At 42.3% G+C, this 23,109-nt stretch overlaps 1 protein-coding gene across 2 annotated transcripts in view; it reads left to right on the forward strand.

Moving 5' to 3' along the window:
- Positions 1 to 221, forward strand: part of MEIS2 (Meis homeobox 2) — a 198,204-nt gene extending 197,983 nt beyond the window's left edge. For both annotated transcript variants that reach the window (XM_063089003.1, XM_063089004.1), the window contains exon 12: positions 1 to 221. This exon is cut by the window's left edge and continues 66 nt beyond it. In XM_063089003.1, the coding sequence (XP_062945073.1) occupies positions 1 to 221 (221 nt within the window).
- Positions 222 to 23,109: the final 22,888 nt, after the last annotated feature.

The raw sequence follows: 23,109 nt of genomic DNA on the forward strand, positions 1-23,109 counted from the left end.
CAAGTTACACTCCTCCCCAGATGACCCCACACCCTACTCAGTTAAGACATGGACCCCCAATGCATTCATATTTGCCAAGCCATCCCCACCACCCAGCCATGATGATGCACGGAGGACCCCCTACCCACCCTGGAATGACTATGTCTGCACAGAGTCCCACAATGTTAAATTCTGTAGATCCCAGTATTGGCGGACAGGTTATGGACATTCATGCCCAATAGTATAAGGGAACTCAAGGGAAAAGGAAACACACGCAAAAACTATTTTAAGACTTTCTGAACTTTGACCAGATGTTGACACTTAATATGAAATTCCAGACAGCTGTGATTATTTTTTACTTTCGTCATTTTTCATCAAGCAACAGAGGACCAATGCGACAAGAACACAAATGTGAAATCATGGGCTCACTGAGACAATTCTGTCCATGTAAAGATCCTCTGGAAAAAAGACTCCGAGAGTTATAACTACTGTAGTATAAACATAGGAACTAAGTTAAACTTGTACATTTCTGTTGATCACTCCGTTATGTTGCCTCAAATAGTTTTAGAAGAGAAAAAAAATATATCCTTGTTTTCCACACTATGTGTGTTGTTCCCAAAAGAATGACTGTTTTGGTTCATCAGTGAATTCACTATCCAGGAGAGACTGTGGTATATTTTAAATTGGTTGGGCCAATGAGAAAAGAACTACGCTGGAGACCATGATGAACGCTTGGCTAACCTCATCACCTGAACTCCAGCTTCAAGAATGTGTTTTCATGCCCAGCATTTGTTCCTCCATAAATGTGTCCTTTAGTTTCAAACAGATCTTTATAGTTTGTGCTTCATAAGCCAATTCTTATTATTATTTTGGGGGACTCTTCTTCAAAGAGCTTGCCAATGAAAGATTTAAAGACATAGCAGGAGCTTCTTCCAGGAGTTCTGAGCCTTGGCTGTGGACAAAACAATCTTAAGTTGGGCAGCTTTCCTCAACAAAAAAAAGAAAAAAGAAAAAAGGTTAATAATGGTCATTGCACCGTTACTAGGACTTTATCAGAAACTCAAAGCTTGGGGGATAAAAAGGAGCAAGAGAATACTGTAACAAACTTCGTACAGAGTTCGGTCTATTAATTGTTTCATGTTAGATATTCTATGTGTTTACCTCAATTGAAAAAAAAAAAGAATGTTTTTGCTAGTATCAGATCTGCTGTGGAATTGGTATTGTATGTCCATGAATTCTTCTTTTCTCAGCACGTGTTCCTCACTAGAAGAAAATGCTGTTACCTTTAAGCTTTGTCAAATTTACATTAAAATACTTGTATGAGGACTGTGACGTTATGTTAAAAAAAAAAAGGTGTTAAGTCACAAAATGCGGTAATAAATATTTCATTTTTGATTTTTTGTTAGGCTTTTGTGTCTTTAATGGTTTTAAGGCAAGGTCACACAATGCCAGCTATATACCATGTTATAAATAGGTTATGGTTTTTCCCCTCAGAAGTTGAGTATATTTGAAACTTGCCTTACCAACAATTTTTAAGATAATTGTCTATAGACTTTCAATATATATTTGGCCTATAAGTTCCACCAGCAGAAAACTTCTAAAGGTATGAATTTGTGTGTGTATTATGAGCCAAGGCTGAAAGATCACCTTCAACATGCCGGATCTCCTTTCTAGATGTATAACGTATAAAATAATCTACTTTCAGATAAAACTTTTCATGCTCATCCTCTGCCGGAATAAAAGGCTTTTTCAGGATTAATTTTACATCATAAGAAATAACACTGTGTGCTCAAAGGTAATTTATCTGCCTGTGTTTTTCCTCCGTCTTACTAAAATACTGTTGAATATGTAAATTAAAATTTACATATAGATGTTCATAGATAAGTAAACAACATCTATGGAGCTTGAAATCCTGAGTTTAAAAGATGATTCAATCATTCATATTTAATATAAATTATATTATGGTGTCTTGTTATTTCAGGCACTCACTGCCATGTGCAAGAATGCCAGTGTGGTGATTTGGTGACTAAATTTTTTTCTGAAAGAGCAACATAACACCATATCATGCCATTTTCAGAATTTCACGCAACATTTCTGGAAATCTATACCATTAGCTTATTGATACTGCACAATGCCTGCCAAAGTGTGCGGGAAGGGGGGCGGGGAGGTATTTGTATTTCCCCTAAATTTTTCAAGTAAATACACTATCCTGGAATTTCATAACTCCTAAATTTTGAATCCTGTGTTTAGAAAGGATAATATCATAAACTTTAACTAGATATCAACTTCATGGGGAAATAGTTTACCATCTCTGCAAACTCAAACTTGGAAGAAATCCATATGTGTATGTTATGTGGGGCTCTTTTTTCCATTTCAGAGATCACTAATGAAAGTTCCATATAAATGAGCAAGAAAATAAACTTTTGTTGTTTTGTATTACATTTAGTTAGGCAGAATTTGAATGAATACATTTATCAGTTTAATTACTATGCTGCTGTTTAAACAGAACGCTTCTGATACAAACGAACTATTAATGGACAAATTCTGTGCCACTTGCAAAAGAGCAATAGCTTCTCTCTCATTCTTGCTATTTCATTATACATAGAGTCTTGTACAATTTAAATATTGGCATATTGTTACTTAAAATGTTCGTAGGTAAACTTTGATACGTTCCCCATTTATAAATGAACTCACATCAGCTGAAAAAAACAATTTGGCAAAGTTTTTCTTCCTTCCCTCTCAGTAAACGCTCAAGGGGTTACTTGGTACTTGGCTCATGTTTAGGAAGTGATTTATGAAATTATTAAGTTAATTCACTGAAGTTTACAGCCCAGAGCTCTCTATCCTTGGTTTTAATGAATAAAATCATCTGAGGCTTAGTTTCTTCGCTAAACTACCACGTCCTATCATGTTAACCTTAAACCTTTTAAATACTTGGCAATGAATGATAATTGTGATAATGTTTATTTGCATATCCCTGCACCCCCCATCACCACCCCATGCTAAAACAGAAAGGGGATAGATTTGTCCAATTTTTACAGTGCTATTTTATACCATCTCAGAAGGCATTTGCTCCTATCTCGGGTTTACTATTTAGTATAAAGAGTTCCGATTTGGGTATATTTAAGAAAGACTCAGCTGTCAAAAGCAAAGAAACTGGGAATGGTGTTTTGACAACCATATAGTGTTAAAGGAAATACTGTAGTCTGAATAAAATTGCTTATGTTCTCCAAAACAAGAGTAATATAAAAACACTTTTTTATTTATATGAAAAAGCAAAAGCAGAAATAAATTCCAAAGGTTTCCCTTTCTTTAAGAAATTCTGAGAGAACTGCAGTCGCCATCTGTTAAGGGTTGGGAATTGAGCAAGAAGCCACATTTTAAAGGAAAAAGAGAGAAAAGACCAGGAAAGTGTGTGTCTTCCACCCACTCCTTCATCCCAACCCCCAGGTCAGCATCCCTCACCCCCCAGCTCACCCTAGTTAGATTTGTCGAGAGGAGTCCACCAGAGCCCTCCTCGCCTCCTCACCCCCCTCCCCGCCCCCGCGGGCCTGTTAACCCGGAGCAGATTTGGGAAGGGAAATGTGGCTAATATCTCTAGCAGCTGTCAAAGGAAGGAGCTTCCTTCAAAGGAACTGGACAGGGATCCTCCACAAGTTCCCCATTAGTCTTGCAGGCCAGCAATTTGATAAGGAGCCTGGACCTGCGCTGCAAGTTGCCTCTCTGTTAGAAGGTCTGGTGTCTGTGTGTCTGGATGCGCGGAGTGGCCCTAGCTTTGCAGCCACCGCCTCCCGCCGCCCACCGAGCAGGGTTGGTGCAGACGTGCGTCCGGAAGCCTGGGAGGGGGCATGGGCAGCGGCGGGGGGCATGGGGGTGCAGAGAGCTACCCCTGCCCTCACCTGGCCTTGCCTTCGCGTGTGTGTTTGTTAGACAGAGTTAGACAAACGTGCTTCAGACTGATGGGGTTGGGGGGTGGGTGGACCTAACAGTTACAGTTGCAGTGATCAGCTACGGGCGTCGCGCTGGGGACGAGCCCCCTCCGTGCGGCCCGGGCCGCTGGGAGGTGCTGCGCGGTGGCGATGCGGGTCTGATGGGGGAGGCCGGTCAGACTGTGATGAGAATGAAGACCGTCGGGGCAGTGTTTGAAGGGAGGTTTTAATATTAATAGTTTCGGTGTAGAGACAGAAGGGAGATTGCGTCTACAGCTCCTCCGGGCAGACTCTGGGTGACAGGGATGATGGATGATCCGGCAGAGCCCAACAGCTCCTCCCCTCCAGCCCCAACAGTGTCAAAGCTACTTTAGTTGAAGCTTTAGAAATAAAATAAATAAACAGCATCGCCCCCCTCCCTTACTCTTCGCACACCTCCACCCCCAATCCCCGGTTTTCGACGTCGATTTATGGATCATTATGAATCAATTACTGCTCTCGATACCTTCCCACTGGCTTAAATAAAACAGCCGAAAGATGAAAACGTGGGGTTCGGTGGGGAATTTTTTTTTCACTGCGGGAACAATCACAAAATCCATTATCTCATAATCAGAGACACTGGGTTAGGAGGTGAAGAGAAAGGAAGGGGTCACCCAGTAAATAACCAGGAGGAACGATGGCGGGGGGGTCGCCCAGCTGCTGTCTTTGTTTTATTTCACATGGGATTGGCTTGTTTGTTGCTTGTTTGGGGTTTTTTGAACGGGGGGGACTTGCGTGAGAATTAGATGCCTGCAAGTTTTGTGACCTAACTAACTTCTCCGGAGAAACCTGTTTGGATGGGTGTCCCGGTGAACATCAGATGTGGTTGGCAGTGAGCTCGCACGTGGGCAGAGGTGCGGAGGAAGGGTCCGTCTGGAGGGCGCGTTTGCACTTCGTCGTGAGCAACTGTGCGCGGCAGGGCTTTCTGCTGGGCGGGGGGACTCTGCCCTCTCCCCCCGACGTCGGCTGTTTTTGTCGTTGGGACTGGGGTGGCTCTGGGACTGGCTGCCCCCACTGGCCCCTGCCCCCAGCTCGGCCGCCCGAGGCTTTTCTTCCCGCTCTCGCTCTTCTGCGGCGGTGCCCCGGGTTCTCTAGGTGTTTCTATGACTACATTGTGTGTGTGGGAGGGTCACATGTGGGGGTTGCCCGCGAGAGGGCCGTTCCTGGGCGATCATTTATCAATGTCACCCACATAATGATTCTCTCTGCAGCCTCCTATTGATGAGGATAATTACATTAGCTCAGAGTGACTGATCAATGAAAAACCACCACACAAAAACTTCTTTACTCCTCTATAATACCAAAAACCGATACAGAAATAACAGAAAGCCTGATTTTCTTCCCTTTTCCTAGCCACCAATGGATTCGGCGCCCCCCCCCCCCCAAAAAAAAGAACTGGAGTGTAAAGTAAGAAAATAGACCCAGGTTCGTTTCGTTAAAGGGGGACGTAATTTTGCCCGTGAATGCATTTTCTCTAAACGTGTTGGCTTCATTCCTCCTTTGGTAAAGAATATCCACGGATTTGCTAATGTGAGTTGCTTTTAGACTGGTCTGTGGTTTTCCGTTCTTTTTCTTTCTTTCCTCCCCTTTGGGCATTTTTTTTTTTTTTTTTTTTTTTTTCTGCTTCAAAACAGGAGACAATTCTTTTTATAAATGACTGGAAAAAGAAATCACTCTAGATCCACTTTTTGAAAAGCTCTTGCCTAAGTCGGGTTATCTTTTGTCTTTATCACTTCATAAAGTAGCGCAATTAAGGGTGTGATGTTGCATGGGCATAAAGGGTGGATCCATTATATGGCGACATAATACGCTATATTGTTGCCTGGAAGTTTGCAGCTAAATTACGATTTCGCTTTCTAGACTTAAAAATCAATATTTTCTCAATTAAAGAGAATTTTAATGCTTTACTTGCGAGTTGTTAAAGGCGCTGTAAATTTTATTGTAATGCTTCTTGACTTCGGAGTAAATGTAGGAGACCGGTTGATCCTCGAGGTCTTTTTTCTCTCAGAGAACCTAGCCCAAGAGCGTCCAGTGGTGACAGATCAAATCGAAGCAGCAAAGGTAAGGAGGGTTCCGAGAGGGACCGAGCAAAGGGCGGGGAGCCTGCCAGGGGAGCCTTCCAGGGGAGCCCTCCAGTGCCAGAGGCCATTGTCTTGTGTATTTTCACCTCTCTGTGTCCCGCCTCCTGAAAGTGACAGAGGTGTCCATTTCACTCTAATCTTTCTCAAAGGGGAGCACGTTTAACTCCCGTCTCTTCTGTGATGGTCAGAAAAGGAGCTGCATTTGGGGAGCATTCTAGTCTCTTCCCAATGCCCTCTTTTTCTCTTTCCTTTACTTATTTCTGCAGATTGTAACTCCGAACTGGCTCTTTCACAAATCCTGCCCCATTTTAATGTGTGTTCTGGCCTTTACGTCAGAAATCGTTCCCCACCCTCAAGAACACTCACTGTTTAGAGATGTTTTCTCCTTCCACACGTCCCACCTAGTAAAAGTTCCCGCAGAGAATTAACTGTGGTGTGTTAATAGCCCAGATCTGCTACTGCTCTCTCCTGCAAAGTTGAAATTTGCTAACTTGCAGCAGGGCATTAAACTAACGTTGGAGAGCAGCTCAAGGCCCGCAGAAGCCCAAAGACTTGAGAAAATTCCAAGGGCCAGGGGCTTGGTGGGAAGCAAGGTAGTGAAACTTTCAGAAAGTACGGCTCAGAGGAGAAGAGAATGAGGCTAGAATGAAACACAATGAGAGAAGAATACGGCAAGGCAGGAAAATGAGCCTTTGGGATCTCTTTGTAACTTAAAAAGAAATAATAATGAAGAGGAACTCAATATCTATGGCTTGCTATTAATTTTTTTGAACCCAATATCGGTTTAAGAGCAAGTCGTTAGAGATGTCAGGAAGGGCCTGAGTTTCCAAATGGAACTACTGTACTCACAAAGTTCCTTTTGCAGTTTCCTCTTCAGTTAATTTGCTAGGAATGAGAAGGCTAGGGAAAGGGCTATGTGTGTGGTGTACCAAGGGCTTAAGTAAGAGTATGATGGGAAGCAGGCACCTAGATATAATGAGGCTACTGTTTTAATCTGAATAGAAAACAGGGGAATAGACAAAAAGCCACACAACAGCACAATGCACTTCGAAAGATTTCTCACCCACCTGCCTTCCTTTTTCTCTAACCACACACTATATCAAGTAGTATACATCGGTGGGGAAAATTTCTAGTTCATCATCTCCTGTCTGCAGACCCACCCGACAGATTCCCCCTTCCCTTAGATTTCTAACACGTAAGCCTAGACCATGGCCTTTTTATCCAGTGAGTGGGGCTTTGTTAATGTATTTGTACTTTTCTGCTTTCACTCTAAGTTTCTCGCTTTGGAGGAGGGAAGGGGTGCAAACCGGGAGGGGGAGGGGAGCAGAGCACAAAGACTTTATCTAGTTCTCACCAAGCAGGTTTCAAAATAGGAACTTAATGGGAAGAAAGACGAAAGAATTAAAAAAAAAAAAAAAAAAAAAAGAGGGGCGTGAGAATTGTTTATTACAACAGGTTTACTTGTCTGGAAGAGAGGTGATTCTGTGAATAATTTTCCCTTTGAAGAGTCTGTTTTCCTCATATTGAAACATTTTCAAATTTTAATCCTTTAGCAGACAAAACCTCAGTATAAATATGACATGGGCCACTGGCAAAAAAACGAACTTAAACTCAGTGCTTAGAGGGGAGGAGGTGTGGGGAGGAGGGAGACAGCCCTTTCTGATTAATAACTAGCAGGGTAATGTTGAGGGCTTTTTCTGCCCGATTGCCTTTTTGAATTAGAGCCGATTTCTTCACACTTCAATAGTGCCTGTCTCCTTTAAAATGACTGGCAGATTTGTTTCTCTTTTTTCTCTCCCTGAGACTTAATGATGTAAATTTTCTAATTAGTTAAATCATATTGCTTAAAGGCCTAATATTGACTGTGTAAGAAATGATCATCTTGATTTGAACCTCTTGAAATATTCCGAGAAATAACATTTGGCTTTTAGGTTGAAGGAGGAGAAAGGAGGAAGCTCTGTTACGGGAAGCAGTTTAGAGGAGAGAAGAAGGCACGGACCCCGGCAACATGTTAAATTAATAGTTGAAGTTGAGCTGGGCTCACACCCCAAGTCCGCTTTTATTTTTCAATCAGCGAAGATTTAATTGGCAGCCCTCAGGCCGGGCGATCTGATATTTTCTCATTAGTTTCCCATCACTAATCTTGAGTGTTAGATTGGCTTAAAGGTTGTCAACATTTGACCAATTTTATTTAAGGAGAAAAAAAAAAAAAAAAAAATCACGCATTATGGCTCCGGGATGTGAGATCTGCAAATAAATCCTGCTTGGATCAGCGGAACTAACAGGCGAAAAAAATGTTGACTATTCATCGTCGCATTTAAGTTGCATTAATGTATATTTCAAAGCTAAAGAGAGATTATACATGTGCTGCCTAGATGCAGATGAAAAAAAGAGGTTGATGGGGAAAGGGGTGCACTATGAGCGGGATGGGTAGGTATAGTGAGACGTAGATACATTTCGAACTGAGGGTAAATAACCCAAGTGGAATAGCTGTTGAGGGTTTAGGAGCTGCAATCCTCCCTCCCCTTTATTTTGCAGCTGCGTGAAACGCCCAGCCAGGCTTGCAAACTCCGAGCGGCTCGGCCGGGCGTCTGGTCCAGAGATAACATCAGAGCGCCCCCTGCTGCCCATCAGGGTAGAACGCTGCGGGTCAGCCCCCTGCGAAGAGAACCGTGTTTTTGCGCCCCCCCCCCCCCACCCTTCACTGACTTCTTTCACCGCCCCCCAACCCCCCAACCTCTGTTCTGCAGCAAAATCCCGCGGCAGGGGAATAGCTTGTCAAGGCTGAACATTTAAATGAATAGATGATAAAAATAATAATAAAATGCGAAGGAACTCCCACCCTCACTTGTCCTCCGGGGAATAAACTATCAAATGCCTTATCAGAGGGACACATTTTCTTTTTCCAAATCTCTTAAGTCTCTGGGGTTTTGTTGTAGTTTGTTTTTTTCTGCCGAACTGTAGATTCCGAGTCCAAGGAAATGTTTTTAATAGATGACGTAGAAGTTTTAAAAAATCGATATGTGATGGGGAAAGAGACCAATACAAAATATTTTGCATCCTCGCACAATTAAGCTCCCGGGGAAATAGCACTGTTTTAGAGAAGTCCCGAAGAATCGCTTTCGGAATCCAGACAGTTCCTCTGCACCGCAAAGGAAAACCGGCCGCTGTCGGATTCTTTTTTCTTTTCTCCCCTCCAGCCGCCTCCCCGCCTGCCTTTTTTCAAATTAGAGAAGGTGTTTAAAAGTTGCCACCATACCCACACACACACACTCACACTCACACACGGGTCTTTTCCACGTGGGCGCCTACTGTGTGGCCCGTGCTTCTCAATTTTTATGCACACGGAAAGGGTAGCTGGCGTGCACCAAAGTAAACCACCAATGTCTTTGACGCTCGATCTTACTAACGTGCTTCACGTCCAATGCAAGGTGTGGGACTGCTACTGTTTGAGAGTGTTTGGGTCATTTTCAACGGTCTCGGTGCATGGAGGGGTTTCTCGGCTTCCCGGTGCATCTTCAGTGGGATTTATGAGCGCTGTGTAACGCGAGGGCGCACAGGTAAAGCCAGCCCGGGCCATCTCGGGCTGGCGGACGCGCCCACGCCAGCCTGGACGCCAGAGAACAGCACTGGCAAGACAGCCCTGACCCAGAAAAGTCTTCTGACCACAGCTAGACCCCCACATAAAGAATGCAAATCTGCAAAGAGAACGACTTTAGTTTCTGGGGGAGTTTTTGGTTTGGCTTTTTAAAGTGTTGGATTGCGAGATTTTTGTGAAAACAGTTCTCAGAAATGACGTGCGAGGGAAGGAACACCAGGCAGGGAGGACGGCAGGGGAAAGGTGGGTCTCTTGACTTTCATTTTTTGCCAGAGTATCAGGACCGTCTGGTTTAAAAATCCGTTCTCTTCCCTCGCTTCTCCCCACAACCCCCCTGTCACTCTTCCTCCACTCCCCCCTTTGGGGACGTTCCGGGCCGGGGACAGGGACCTGGAGATTCCAGGGGACGAGCGTTCTTAGGGCACGACAGAGGCAGGAGACAGCCCGGGTCTTCACGCCAGTGAAGTGGTGCTTGAGTCCGGTTGTGCCTGAAGAATTTCTGAGGCTATTGTGACAACTGAGGTAAAGTTAAATATTTATACTCCAAGCTGTTATCAATTTTGGGGTCTGTTTTGAAGAGGTTTAATTGCATTCGAATTTACATTAAACATCAATGCTGCTCTGGGGAAGCAGAATCTGCTGCCTGCCACTGGGGTTGACTGTTTGAAAGATCCCCATTAAGCTGAGAAGTGGAAGGGAAGTTATCTGCAGACCATATGGGTCCATTTAAATATATATGTTTATGTGTGTATATATCTGTATCTGTATAACTATTCTTATATCTGTATAAAAGCAATAAAGCAATAAAGACAAGGGAAGAGGGTTCCCTCATTGCAGTTGAATCCGAATAAAAATATATCCAGCAACATACTCTCACAGATGAAGAAAATATAAAAATCTCATTGTATTTGTCTCAGTTCTCCTTAATGAAATTTGGAGACATTGACAGTCTGGTCAATGCTCTAAGTAAATTAATGCAAAGGTCCTTAGGAAGAGACAGAACACACCCCCTGCCATTAATCTTAAACCACTTGAAGATTATGATTAAAAGAATGGAATCACTAAGCATTATCATCTCAAATAGATATTAACCACCCCCAACCTTTTGTTGTGACAACAAAATAAACTCTCCACTAAGAATGGTGTTTCTACCATTTTTATCTTTGTTTTTGTTTTGCTTTAAGGGCAAAGAAGGAAAACAGAAGCCAAGAAAACTGTCTCCAAAGTCCTGGAATTGCTGCTGTTACAAGGGCTGCTATTCATTTCTGATTTCCTCACCTTTTGCTACAAAGGAAAAAGAAATCGAATGATGTGTCTACATTTGACGAGAAGAAAACACTAACAATAGCAGTGTAGGTGTGTGTTTGCTTTTCTTTTTCTCTGAAAATAAATATTTTCAATATTCACCAATTTAGCAAGTTGAAAGCTGTGGAGATGTAAAGGATGTTCGCTTGTCCACATCTATTCGTTGACTTTCATCGCTTGAGTTTTGTAGGTTTTTGTATCAAATAGAAATTGTGGGAAAGAGAATTAGACATTTGCCAAAGAACAACAATTTTATACACTTTAAAGTAACTCCACCTAATCCTGCATCTGAGTGCTGATAGAGAGGAGCAGGGGTACTGTTTTCCCCTAGGAAACCCCAAATCCCCATTAGACAGAGAAAGAGGGATGACAACTCATAACTGGGCGTTCTGACAGAAATGGAAGCGGCGCCTCTTTGCTCCTAGGAAAGGACGCCCCCCAAATATGCAAAAGCCGCTATGTTTCCCTGTAGAACCCTGAGTTGGATGGACCTTTCCGATAAATACACAGTAACATTTTAAAAAGCAAAATGCCGAAATGAAGAGCGATGGCTAACAAAACAATAAGCCATGCTAAAAATTATTCTTCAACCCTGTACATTTCCAGATGCCACAGAAAATCAGTGCAAAGGCGCCCCCTCCTCACTGAGCAGACAGCTCTCCCGCCGGGCGGGGTTTCCACCTGAAAGTGGAATTGGAGATGCCACCTCCGCTAGGGCCAGGCGAGCTGGTACCCCGAGGCTCCGGGAGCGGAGGGAGGGGACGTCGCCCTCCTTCCAGCTTGTGCTTTCCACCTGTTCTCTCCGCCCCAAGCTGGGGCGCGGGACAGGCCAGGAGCTGGAACGATTCCGCTCCGAGTCTCCAAGGGGTACTCGAAGCTACTGAGGCTCTTACCAAAACAAGGAGGAAACCCAAATAGGTCCCCAAAGGCCAAAGACCTCGCCGCGGGGTCCGAAGCACGCGCAGCGGCCTGCCCTGTTCCCCGGCCAGGTTCCCGCGCCCGGGTGGACAAAAGGCTCACAGGCCACGGTGGTCCCGGAGCGAGTGTGAAACGCAATGGAAGGGAACAGTGTCCCTGCTGCGCTACCAGGTGTGTGTGTGTGTGTGTGTGTGTGTGTGTGTGTGTGTGTGTGTGTACGCGCGCGTGTGCATGTGTGTGTGTGTGTGTGGTGTGTGTGTGTGTGCATGTGTGTGTGGTGTGTGTACGCGCGCGCGTGTGCATGTGTGTGTGTGGTGCGTGTGTGTGCATGTGTGTGTGTGTGTGGTGTGTGTGCGCGCGCGCGTGTGCATGTGTGTGTGTGGTGTGTGTGTGTGTGTGTGTGTGCCCGTGTGTGTGTGGTGTGTGCGCGTGCGTGTGTGGGGGTGTGGGGGTGTGCATGTGTGTGTGTGTGCGTGTGCGTGCGTGTGTGGGGTGTGTGCGTGTGTGTGTGTGTGTGTATGTGTGTGTGTGCACGACAACACGCGCACCGGTGCGGGCCCCGGCGACAGACGTCGACTGGGGAAGTTGGCCCCCGCCGCTTCCCGGGCCCTGCACTCACACTTGCCCCTGCCCCCGCCCGCTCGCCTCGGCCACCCCCAGCTGCCCCCAAACCCTGGGCCACGCCCGGACAGGTGTGCCGCCTCTTACTAGAAAGCGCCTAGGAAAAGATCCACCCGAGGAAAGGCGCTGGCGGAGGAGGAAGGGACTGGGAAGAAAGATGGTATTTCTGGAAGTCAGACATCCCCATCTTCGAGTAATTGTCGTCACACTCAGTCTTTTCACCCTGATCTACGGTATCCAAAAGCAGAGACAGATTCGCGGGGAAATCGGGCTCACGAAAACATCGGGATTGGGCGCGGGCTCCTGAGACCTGCGCAGGCTTTGCTTAGGCACAAAAGTATGACTTTAATTTTCTTAATGAAGGCGTGCTCCATAGCTCAGCTGCTGATGGCTATGCTGAGTTTAATAGACTTCTGTCGAACAGAAAAAGACGGATAACTATCGGGTGTAAAGAATCTTCTCTAATGCAATTATTTCCACAGGTTCGAAAGTCATTGTGCGGAGAGGGCAGGAGTGAATTAAGGCCCCGGGGACTGCGGACGTGGGGCAAAGAGACTGCCTGAAATACGAGCTGAACCTGTTTTGTGAGATGCACTTGGGTTTGGGAGTCGGGGTCGAAGGCTTCAAAGCCTTTGGTCTGCACGTGTGAATCTCTCTTTCTCTTCATCTCTCTCTCTCTTCCCTCCTCCCCTCCTCTCCTTTCTCCCTCTCTGCTCTCCATTTCTTCTTCTTATCTCTCTAGTTCCCTCCTTTCCCTTTCTCCTCACCTCCCCCAGGTTACTGTTAATTTCCTCTCCCCCTCCTCTGTTTTGCTTGTCTTCGTGTGTTTCAGTCTGATCCCTTTAAGTCCAAAGTATTTCTCTTAAACACACTCACACAGAAGTAAACTCTTGGGCTGTGTGAGCCCAATTCAACTTTCGAAATCCAATAGAATTGGGATGCTTAAGATATTGATGAAGCTGTGTGCGCACACGCAATCAGTGGATTGGGAGGATGATTTCTATGTAACTAAGGAGCCAATCCAGATCACTGTCCAAAAGTAGCCCCATTGTACCTTTAATACAAATTATCTTTTTATTATCATCTTTGTATTATTAACTTTTAATACAAATTATCATTGCAATCATCCAAACTCTTCTCAGCCCCAAACTCTCCACTTTGCCTGGTAAACACAATCTCAGGTGATTGTATTTTAATAAATAGAAATAACAATTTATAATTTCCCTTCACACAGAAAACAAATCAGATCCACCAAAGGAAAGCCCTGCATTCTCACATTGAGGAAGGATTTGAAGGCAGGCAGGCCTGCAGGCCAGAGGGGTTAGCACTGGGCAGCCCAGCCAGGCACCCTGTCACCCGGTTCTCTAGCCTAAACCTCTGCCCATTGCCACGCCACTCCACTCTTCTGTCCAGCCTCTCTCCTAGTGCTGAGGAGCAAAGAAAGTTCTTGGAACTGGTGCACAAACAGGGTTAAATAATCCTCAAGCTGTGTCTATGCCAGACCCCCAGGTGAGGTGAGAGTAGCTAGCTAGGTCTGGTGCATCTCTGACTGGAGTTCCACTAACTGACTTGGTCAAAGATTCCTTAGCCTTGAACATCCCCCCTTTCTCTCCTCACTTCCCTCTGTTACACTCACAGCATGCGCACAAACATCCACTATCTCCTCTTCCCTGACTCAATTGTACCCAATCATACATACCCCATTGCCCTTCACCTTTGCAGCCTGGACTCACTAAAAAGGAAGGAAGAAATCAAAACAAGCAAAAACTCACTTGCAGGTCTCCCCTGCTGAGGAAAAGCACAGCTAGTGCCCGACACAAAAAGTTGGGGTGCAGGGAGCAAGGTTCCCGGCTGCTCCAGGCCTTGCAGTGGAGGGTGCACCCTCTGCTGGAGGGTGTGGGTTGGGTAAGGTGGGGAGGGGTGTGCTTTTCACCTTGCCCTTCCCACACGCTCTTCCTGGGCTTCTGGGAAGGGAACTGGGAAGAGATCCTGTCCTCAGGCTGCGACTCCCAGGACTTGGAGAAGCAGCACAGCGTGGCCACCACCGAGCTGTGAGTTGCGGTGGTATGACTGTGGGGGAGAAAGCCTGCGGCCAGGAGAGCCGTGTCCAACTCCTTAAGGCTCACCTCATGTACCCTTTAGAAATAAGAGAAGGTCGCTCAGCAGTGGCCAGCCCCAGCCCATTCCAGCAGCCTGGTGTTTGGGTGGCACCAGGGAGGGAGGGTCTGCCTCTGGCTCCAAAAGCAGATTTGGAATATGAGAGAAAGGGTCGGAGTCTCTCTCTCTCAGCCCCCCTTTCATCCCTTCAAAGGGCATGCCTGCAGGAACTGCCATGTTGTTTTGGTGACCTGGGAGAGCAGCAGGAAAGAAAGCACCCAGAAAGCCCCCACAAGCTCTAGCTGGGTCTAATTCTGCTTTTAAAAAGTAGGTAGGAGAGGAAAGAGGCTCTATTACCTAATAGTGAGTTTTCCAAGATCCCCTCAGCCAAGCAAGGTTGAGAGGGGCTTGGTAGATGATGAGGAAAAGCCAATTACCTCCACCCCAAGAGACCTGGATAGAACAGGAATCACACACACCCCACCCCCACCCCCACACCACCACCAGCTGAGAACTCCTTGCAAAAAGTCCCTGCCTGGGCCACTCGTCCAGATCTCCTAGCCTCTCGGCTCTCTCAGGGAGTCCATTCTCACCTCTGAAGCCACTAGATTAGGTCTGGAGAAACCCAAGGAAGGCCCAAAGAGTTAGGTGTGCTTTTCCCTCATTTACCCTCCTACTTTAAACGTCAGTAGTGAAAAGTATTTTAAATTTTTCTTTCCTTTTTTTTTTTTTTGCAGTAAATCAAATGTATAATTGTATTCACATAGAATTAAAGTGTAAAATGTATCTTTTCTCCAACTGTGCTTAGACATGTTTAAAGGACTGCCCTGAGCAGAGTACACTCCTAAATAACAAAACACTTAAGTATAAGATTTAAGGATAGAGAACACTAAGGCAGCCGTGTCCCCTTCCACTGCCTTTACATAAATAAGGTGGGTCTCAAGGATATCTCTGGCAACAAGAGCTCCTGAAATAAATTAACCAATACACAAAAATAATGCTTTATTGTATCTTTAAATAAGTTCCCCTAAAAGAAGTTAGAAGCAAATACCTAAATGCAGAGTTAAACTTTTTCTGCTTCTTCATTCATCCAAGTCTTTTAAATTTTAATACAGATTAGATAATCTGCTCAGGAGAGGTGATATTGCCCACCACAACAGAGCAAAGGCAGTTGTTTATACTTTGAAGCTTATCCGTGGGCTTTAGGACTCTTTGAATGTTCAAGTGATGTGTAAATAGAATAAGGTCACAGGTGATTGACAAGTTCAAGTTACTTAGCTCAATTATCAAAATTTTATTTCTAAATTATGTTCAATTTGATTTTCCTGCTTTGCTGTTTTTTAGAAAATCCAATGGGAGCAGACAATTTATACCATGTCCTATGTACTATGATTTACTTGTAAAATCATTTTTTGATGTATGCCTCCTTTAATGTTTCTGTGGAGACCAAGTCATTCTGGTCACATTTAGAAATATAGCTATCATGCTAATTCAAAGGCAGTCACGTTAAAGACACAATAATTATTAGAGTTTGACAATTTTCTGAAATACCTCTAAATTTCTAAACTGCAAGCAGAACCTGCAGGCCATTCAGAGTCTAAATCTCTGGATATTAGCATGAATATTCAATGTCCAGCTATGTTCAGTATCAATCTATCCAAGCAATAGGTAAGAGTGCAATTTGTAAATATATATCCTACAACTCACTTCTAACTTAATATCTCAAAGTTCTCCTATGCACTACTTAAAAGATAACCAACCTCTTCAGATGAAGGCTCACGCTGCCAGTCTGGAAATCCTTCCTTTGCTCTCTCTCTCACCCCCCACCCCCCTCCCCAGCTGCCAGTGAGAGAAATAGCTGAAGTTTCTCTTCCACCATTTTATGACAGCATCAGCTTTATAATAAGCAAGAGGCACTCCTATTTAAATCTACAGGATGACTCTTTATTTCACTTATCTTTTCTGTTGCAGGGAAGTGAAAGAGCACCACTCTTATTAATTATAAGATTGATGGGGTGAAAAAAGCCAAATGAATTTGGCTCACAAATTTTCAGTAGAGGTATGAATACTTGTGACTGTGCCAGGAACTGTAGTCATGAACCCTGGGTGTCAAGCTTGGGAGACAGTCAGACCAATGCATTCCTTGAGGGTTCAGTCTTCCCAAATCTGACTTGACATAAATGGAAACTTCTAAATTAAACCCAAGGTAGGTTCCCGTCAATTCCTTTTTCTTCCTTTTTTTTTTTTTTTTTTTTTTGTGGCTATTCTCACTAAACATGCACTTACTTCGAGTACCCTCCATTGTAAGCTTTAAAAACTTGTAAGGTGAAAGCAGATACCTATAAGTTTTTTGAAGAAAATTTCTGTATTTTCCCCACTTGCATTCATTTATTTTAAATCAAGTTTATCTGTAAAATATCTGTGACATGCATTTGTAAGATTTAAAACTACTTTTCCTTAGTGTAAAAGTATAGGAAACCTAAAATAGCCTGAATATAGAAAAGTTTTAAATAGACACGATCTAAGTTACAAATAGAGAGAAAGGAGAGGGAAAATGGCAATGGAAGACATGAGAGGATAAGTTTTCTATTTCTTTGCTTGTTTTTTCCTTCTATGCACCATACTTACTCAAGCTTTCATACCAAAGTGAAGAAATTTAAGTGAAAGGTGAAGGCAGAAAGGGTCAAGGTAAAAAGGAAAAGCATCAAAACAATAAATAGAGAAAGTTGATGTTTCTATTAATACGAAGTTTTGTTTTATTTTCAGTACTGAGATCTATTTATCTTGAAGGTAAAAAATAGACCTCATTCTGGTCTAATCAATACAGACATCACAGATCAATAACAAATCTTCATATTGGCAAATCTTCTTTTGATTATCCATTTAAGCGTTTTGTAGTGCTTTGGAAAAGGAGTTGGGGAGTTGAGATTTAATGGGTTGACTACTGTCTCATCACCAGTTTCTTTTCTGAAAAAGAATTGTCGAGTGGGAGCTGACCCAATCCTGTGAAAACGGTTCATTCTGACATCACAGCCAGCTTAGCGCATACATTTTGAAAAGGAAGACAAGTTGTTTTCAAAACAGAAATGCTAAGCATTCTAAAAAGCACAAGCAATTTAAAAAATATTCCTCAAATTTTCTGCAAAATCTCCCAACTACGTATATATTTTTTCACAATTGTAAGTGGATATTTGTGCTAACTCGATGCTTTATGTGTATCCTGTCTCATTTTGTCTGTGCACTATAAGGATATAATTTTTTTTAGGAAGTGCTACCACTGACAAGAATATACTTAAATTCACAAACCTTGAAATTGATGCATCTCCTATCAATCACATTCAGTAGATACAGTAAAACACATTCAACATTTGTATATCAATAGTGGCTCACACACAAATCTGTTTTGTTCAATTTAAATGCTCCTCAACATGTCATTTCATATTTTTCTGGAACATGTTGTGGGTTAGTCATCCTGTTTCAGCTGATTGTTAAATCCTTAACCTAATGAAAATTCAAAATAGAATACTCACTTGTCATGGATTTCAGAGCTGAAAGGTGGGCTTTGGGGATAATTTGGGGGGATAATTGATGAACTTCTCCTATCTGTCTGACAAAGAATTGGAGGCCTACCAATGGCAACTGACCAGTCCAACTCATAAAACTAGTTAGCTCTAATTTCTGACAAGATCCCACAGCTCTTAACTGGAGGTTAGTTTTTCTTATTATACATGTGGTGCTTTCCCATTTTCCACACCTTTATATTAGAACAGTATTTATAATATTATATACAGACTTTTGTACTAATATTTTCCACCCAGCACACTGACAATAAGTAAGAAGAAGATATTGACTGGTTTGTTTGCCAATATGAAGATTTGTTGTTGATCTGTGATGTCTGTATTGATTAGACCAGAATGAGGTCTATTTTCTACCTTCAAGATAAATAGATCTCAGTACTGAAAATAAAACAAAACTTTGTATTAATAGATATATCAACTTTCTCTATTTATTGGTTATACATCAGTTCAGTCAATCAAGCTAGAAACAGATATAAATAGGAATAACTATTGAAGGAGGGAGACCTCAAAATCTCTAAAAATCTTGGGAGATATTTAAACTGATACGAGAGTTCCTTGACGTTAGCACTACCAGCTTGCTTCTAGGTAACCTTCCCACCTGGCTCTTCTCTTCACCCCAAATTGAATCCTACATGTGCTCCATTGTTTTTACATTAAGGGGAATCCTATTCGTGCCTGAGATGATCTTATATTTATGATGGCCCCTTCTGTCACATTGTTATTTCTGTAGCCTGCTGTCAAGAATGTCACTCAAAGTTCTTTCCACCTCTCTTTACCCTCTGTCATAGTAACTTAGAAAGTCTAATACAGGTATAAAATACAGCTGAAAACTTTTTTATTTCCTGTTCTCAGCACCACACTCTCCCGAGTGAGCCACGGGCCGGCCCTTTTATTTCCTGTTCACTGCTCCACCCCCACCCCCTGGCTTTATCTTTATTCTGTTTAAGGGCTGTTCATTGTTTCTCCTTGCGGTAAAATTTTTCATCCAAACGGTTTCTCTTAAGGTTTAAATACCTTTTGTGAGAAAATTTTATGTATAAATATTTTGGGTATTTTTCTAAGTGTATGCTACTTGCACTCAGAAGTTAGGTTAATACCCAGGTAAGAAAAAACAAAACCAACAATCAAACAAAAAAAACACTGAAACAAAAACATCCTCCAATTACAGAACATTTTGGAGCAAAATTAGCAGGTATTTGATTTTTTTATATAAAAAATGAAATATCAAACTTCTTGGTGTTTAAACTTTATCTTGTAATCAGTAGCCTCCTCTTTGCCATGTTTCTGTTTTACTGTTTTTTCATGAATATGATAAATGGTCATTAAATCTAACCATTTTTATTTAATGTTCATAAAAACTGGTAGATTTTCAAACAGATGTGGCCTGATATGGTTCAGTGAATTTAGTGGACTTGTCATATAAATGAAATAATAACCATACGGAAGATGAATTTTATACCCTTGTTTACCTCTTCCAGAACTCACCCTTATTGTAATTACAAATAGTATTTATTATGTATTGTGCAATATGCATATAATTGTTCAGACACTGCACAAAAACTTAACTTGATCACTGCCATCTAGAGTTTATAATCCATGAGCACCAACACCAAAAAAATATAGAGAAACATGGACAAATACAAGACATGGCACAGTTATATATTCTTTTTTCTATAAAAAAATGTCATGGAGCCTAGCTCATGAATAAACAAGTATTTATTTTCTTCCTATTTAAATATTTTCCTTTCAGACCCAAATAGGTGGTTAGGAAGGAAAGAATAGTTCATTTCTTTCTATCAATCAGAAAGGACTTTGAGGAATAACTCTTCCTCTTTTAACTTTTTAAAGAGATGGTAAAGAGATGCCCAAGTGGAGGTTTAACTAACAAAGGCAGGAGAGCACAATGGTTTCAGACATGTCTTTACAGTCAGACGGCCTGGATCTAAATGCTTGCTCAGCGACTAATTATCTATGTGACCTTAGGCATGCTAATACTTCTAAACTTCTCATAGGTCTTTCACATGATGATCAAACAAGTTAACACATTAAGAATGTTATCCCAGTACTAGGTTCATGTTGAACATTCAATAAATAATAATAAATTATTAATGACATAGTCAACATTTGCCATGGGTTAAATGTGTCCCCAAAAGACTATGTATTGGAAACTTGACTTTCATTGTAACAGTGTTAAGAGGGTGGCAAATCCAATAATGATAATTGAAAGGTGGGGCCTATAAGAGGTGATTAGATTGTGAGGACTATGCCCTGGTGAATGGATTTATGGAGTAATGGGCAGGTTCTGATGGCTTTAAAAGGAGAGCAAGTGAGCAGGTTGACTCTCTTGCTAATGCCATTCTCTCACCCTGTGATACCCTGGGTTGCTATAGAGAACCACCACTAAAAATGCCCTCACCAGATGTGTCCCCTGGACAGTGGACTTCCCAGCATCAAAAACTGAGAGAAATAAATTTCATTTCTTTATAAATTGCCCAGTTTCAGGTATTCCATTATAAGCAACAGAAATGGACTAACACAACATGCTACCTCACTCCCAGCTTAGGGACACATGTGAACAATTAATGAAATTTAGGCATCTTCTACTTCTACGAATCATGTAGAAATTTAATAACTTCTGTTAATATAGACTCCCCATTTGTTCTATATCCTATAGGTCACTTCAGTCAGTTATATATTTGTACCTATATATTTATCCTTTAGTATTTCACCTTTAGAAAAGACTTACATCACATACATTTTTGCGTGCAAGTCATAGAGTAAATGGTTTATTGGGTTGTTTGGTTATTAGGTAATGGAAAGACCACTAGGCTGTCAGCCAGGAAAACTGGATTCTAAATATGTTTTTCGCACTGATTAGCTCTGTGACTTGGCCTCAGTTTCCTCACCTGTAAAATAGGTTGGAATAGAAAATACCCCAAAACCATTTCAGGCTCTAACAGTCAAGAATTCCATGATTCATGTAGGAAACTTTCCCTAGCAGAACATTTTTTCTTTCTTCTGAGTATATATTGAGAAACTATTATGTGCCTGGCCCTGTGCTAGGCCCTGGGACTCAATGAGAAATAACTAGAGTTCTGTCCTCAAGAAATTTACAGGCTAGCAGAGTGACTAACATTACATTACAGTGTGATGAGTGCTATGTTAGATGTATGTATGGGGAATGATAAGGCCAGATGGAAGCAACATCTACCCAGTGGGAAGCAAACACATAATCAATGAGAGGATAAGAGAAAGCCTTGAGAGGAGTTGGCACCTGAACTGCATCTTGAAGACGAAATAAGAGTTAAGGAAGAGGTGAAGAGAAAGGCATGCCAGGAGGAAACAGCATGTGTAAAGAAACGAAAGGGAGAGAAAGAACAGGTCATACAGAGAAATGGTAGCTCAGCATGGCTGAAGGGCAAAGGGTGTGTGTAAGTGGGTAGAGATGGGGCTCCTATCTCTTCCATGTCTCCATAGTCACTCTCATATACTTCTTTGGCTTAAGTTACCCTCCATTGGCTGAGGACTCTCCAACTTATATTTTCAGCCCAGAACCTGCTTTTGAATTTTAGACCCATCTATCTAATTCTCTGCTGGACATCTATACAGGTCTGAAGGCACTTCAAACTCGTTACCTTCACCCCCAAGGAAACACCTTCCCTGTTCACTCTCTTGGCAAATGTTATTACCATCCACCCAGTTGCTTGTGCTAGAAATTTGGGTTTTATCCTTGACACTTATCTTTTCTTCATCCCCAATATCCAATCAATTCACAAATCCTAATCATTATACCCCTACATGCATCTTTAACCTATAGGCTTCCCTCTGTCTCAGTCGCCATCCCCCTAGTCCAAGCTGACATTATTTGCACTTGATCGCTAGGGGATCTGGAATCAAATCTGATCCCATCATGTTCCTATTAAAAATAATTCAATGGAAACCTGCCATTTTAGGATAGAGTCCAAATTTCTTAACTTGTTCTAAGGCCCTGATTGATTTCACTCTTGTCTCTCTATTTCTAGCCCCCTCTGAAATCCCCTCATTGTTTGATCCTGTCACATTGCCTGTCTTTATGTTGCTCGAATGTTCTAGCCCCCTCCTCATCTTATGACTTTTGCACTTTCTGTTTCCTCTGTTGGAAAGCTCTTCTCTCCTGGACCATCCCCCATCTCTAACTTGGCTGACTGCTATGTGTTCTTCAGATATCAGTTTAAAAATCATTTCCACAGGGAAGGTTTTCTTGACTAATTCTCCTCTAAATTAGGCTAGATTCTCTATTCTCATAACATTTAAATTTGCTTTGTAGCATTATCACCATTACATTTAATTAACCGTGTAATTATTTGTTTAATGTCTATTTCCCTGGCTAGACTGTGTGTTTCATGAGGCCATGGTTGAGTTTACTTGGTTCACTACAGTATCCTCAATATCTTATAAATATTTTTATTTTTGAAGAGAAAAAAATGAAAGGGAGGGAGGGAGCAGTCAAATAAAAGAAAGCCTTAAAAGTGTCCATTGGATTTAACAACTAAGAGGTCACGAGTGACCTTGCACAAGGCCATTTCAGTGAAGCCATAGGCGAAGATGCAGATTGAAGTGGGTTGAAGAGTGAAAGGAAGATGAGCAAGTGGAGACAGTGGTGTGAACTAATTCAAGAATCTTATTTATGGGAAAATGAAAACAATATGGCAATTGATAAGGGGAAGATATAGGATCAAGGTAAGAGGGAACTAAACTTATTCATATAGTTGAAGAGGAAGCAATAAAAGAGAAGATATATAAATTAATAGAGAAATTAAGGATATAGGAAAAAGAAGAGATAAATTAATGGAGGAAGATCAGGGGGTTGTCGTAGAGGTTGGGATCCAGAGCATAAGACGTTTTAAATTCTAAAACTTAATCGAATGTATTTGAGGGGCACGGTGTGTCTGAATACATCATATACTGCACAATGATTTCCTTAG

Source organism: Cynocephalus volans, chromosome 3 (genome assembly GCF_027409185.1).
Source record: "Cynocephalus volans isolate mCynVol1 chromosome 3, mCynVol1.pri, whole genome shotgun sequence".
Lineage (NCBI taxonomy): Eukaryota > Metazoa > Chordata > Mammalia > Dermoptera > Cynocephalidae > Cynocephalus > Cynocephalus volans.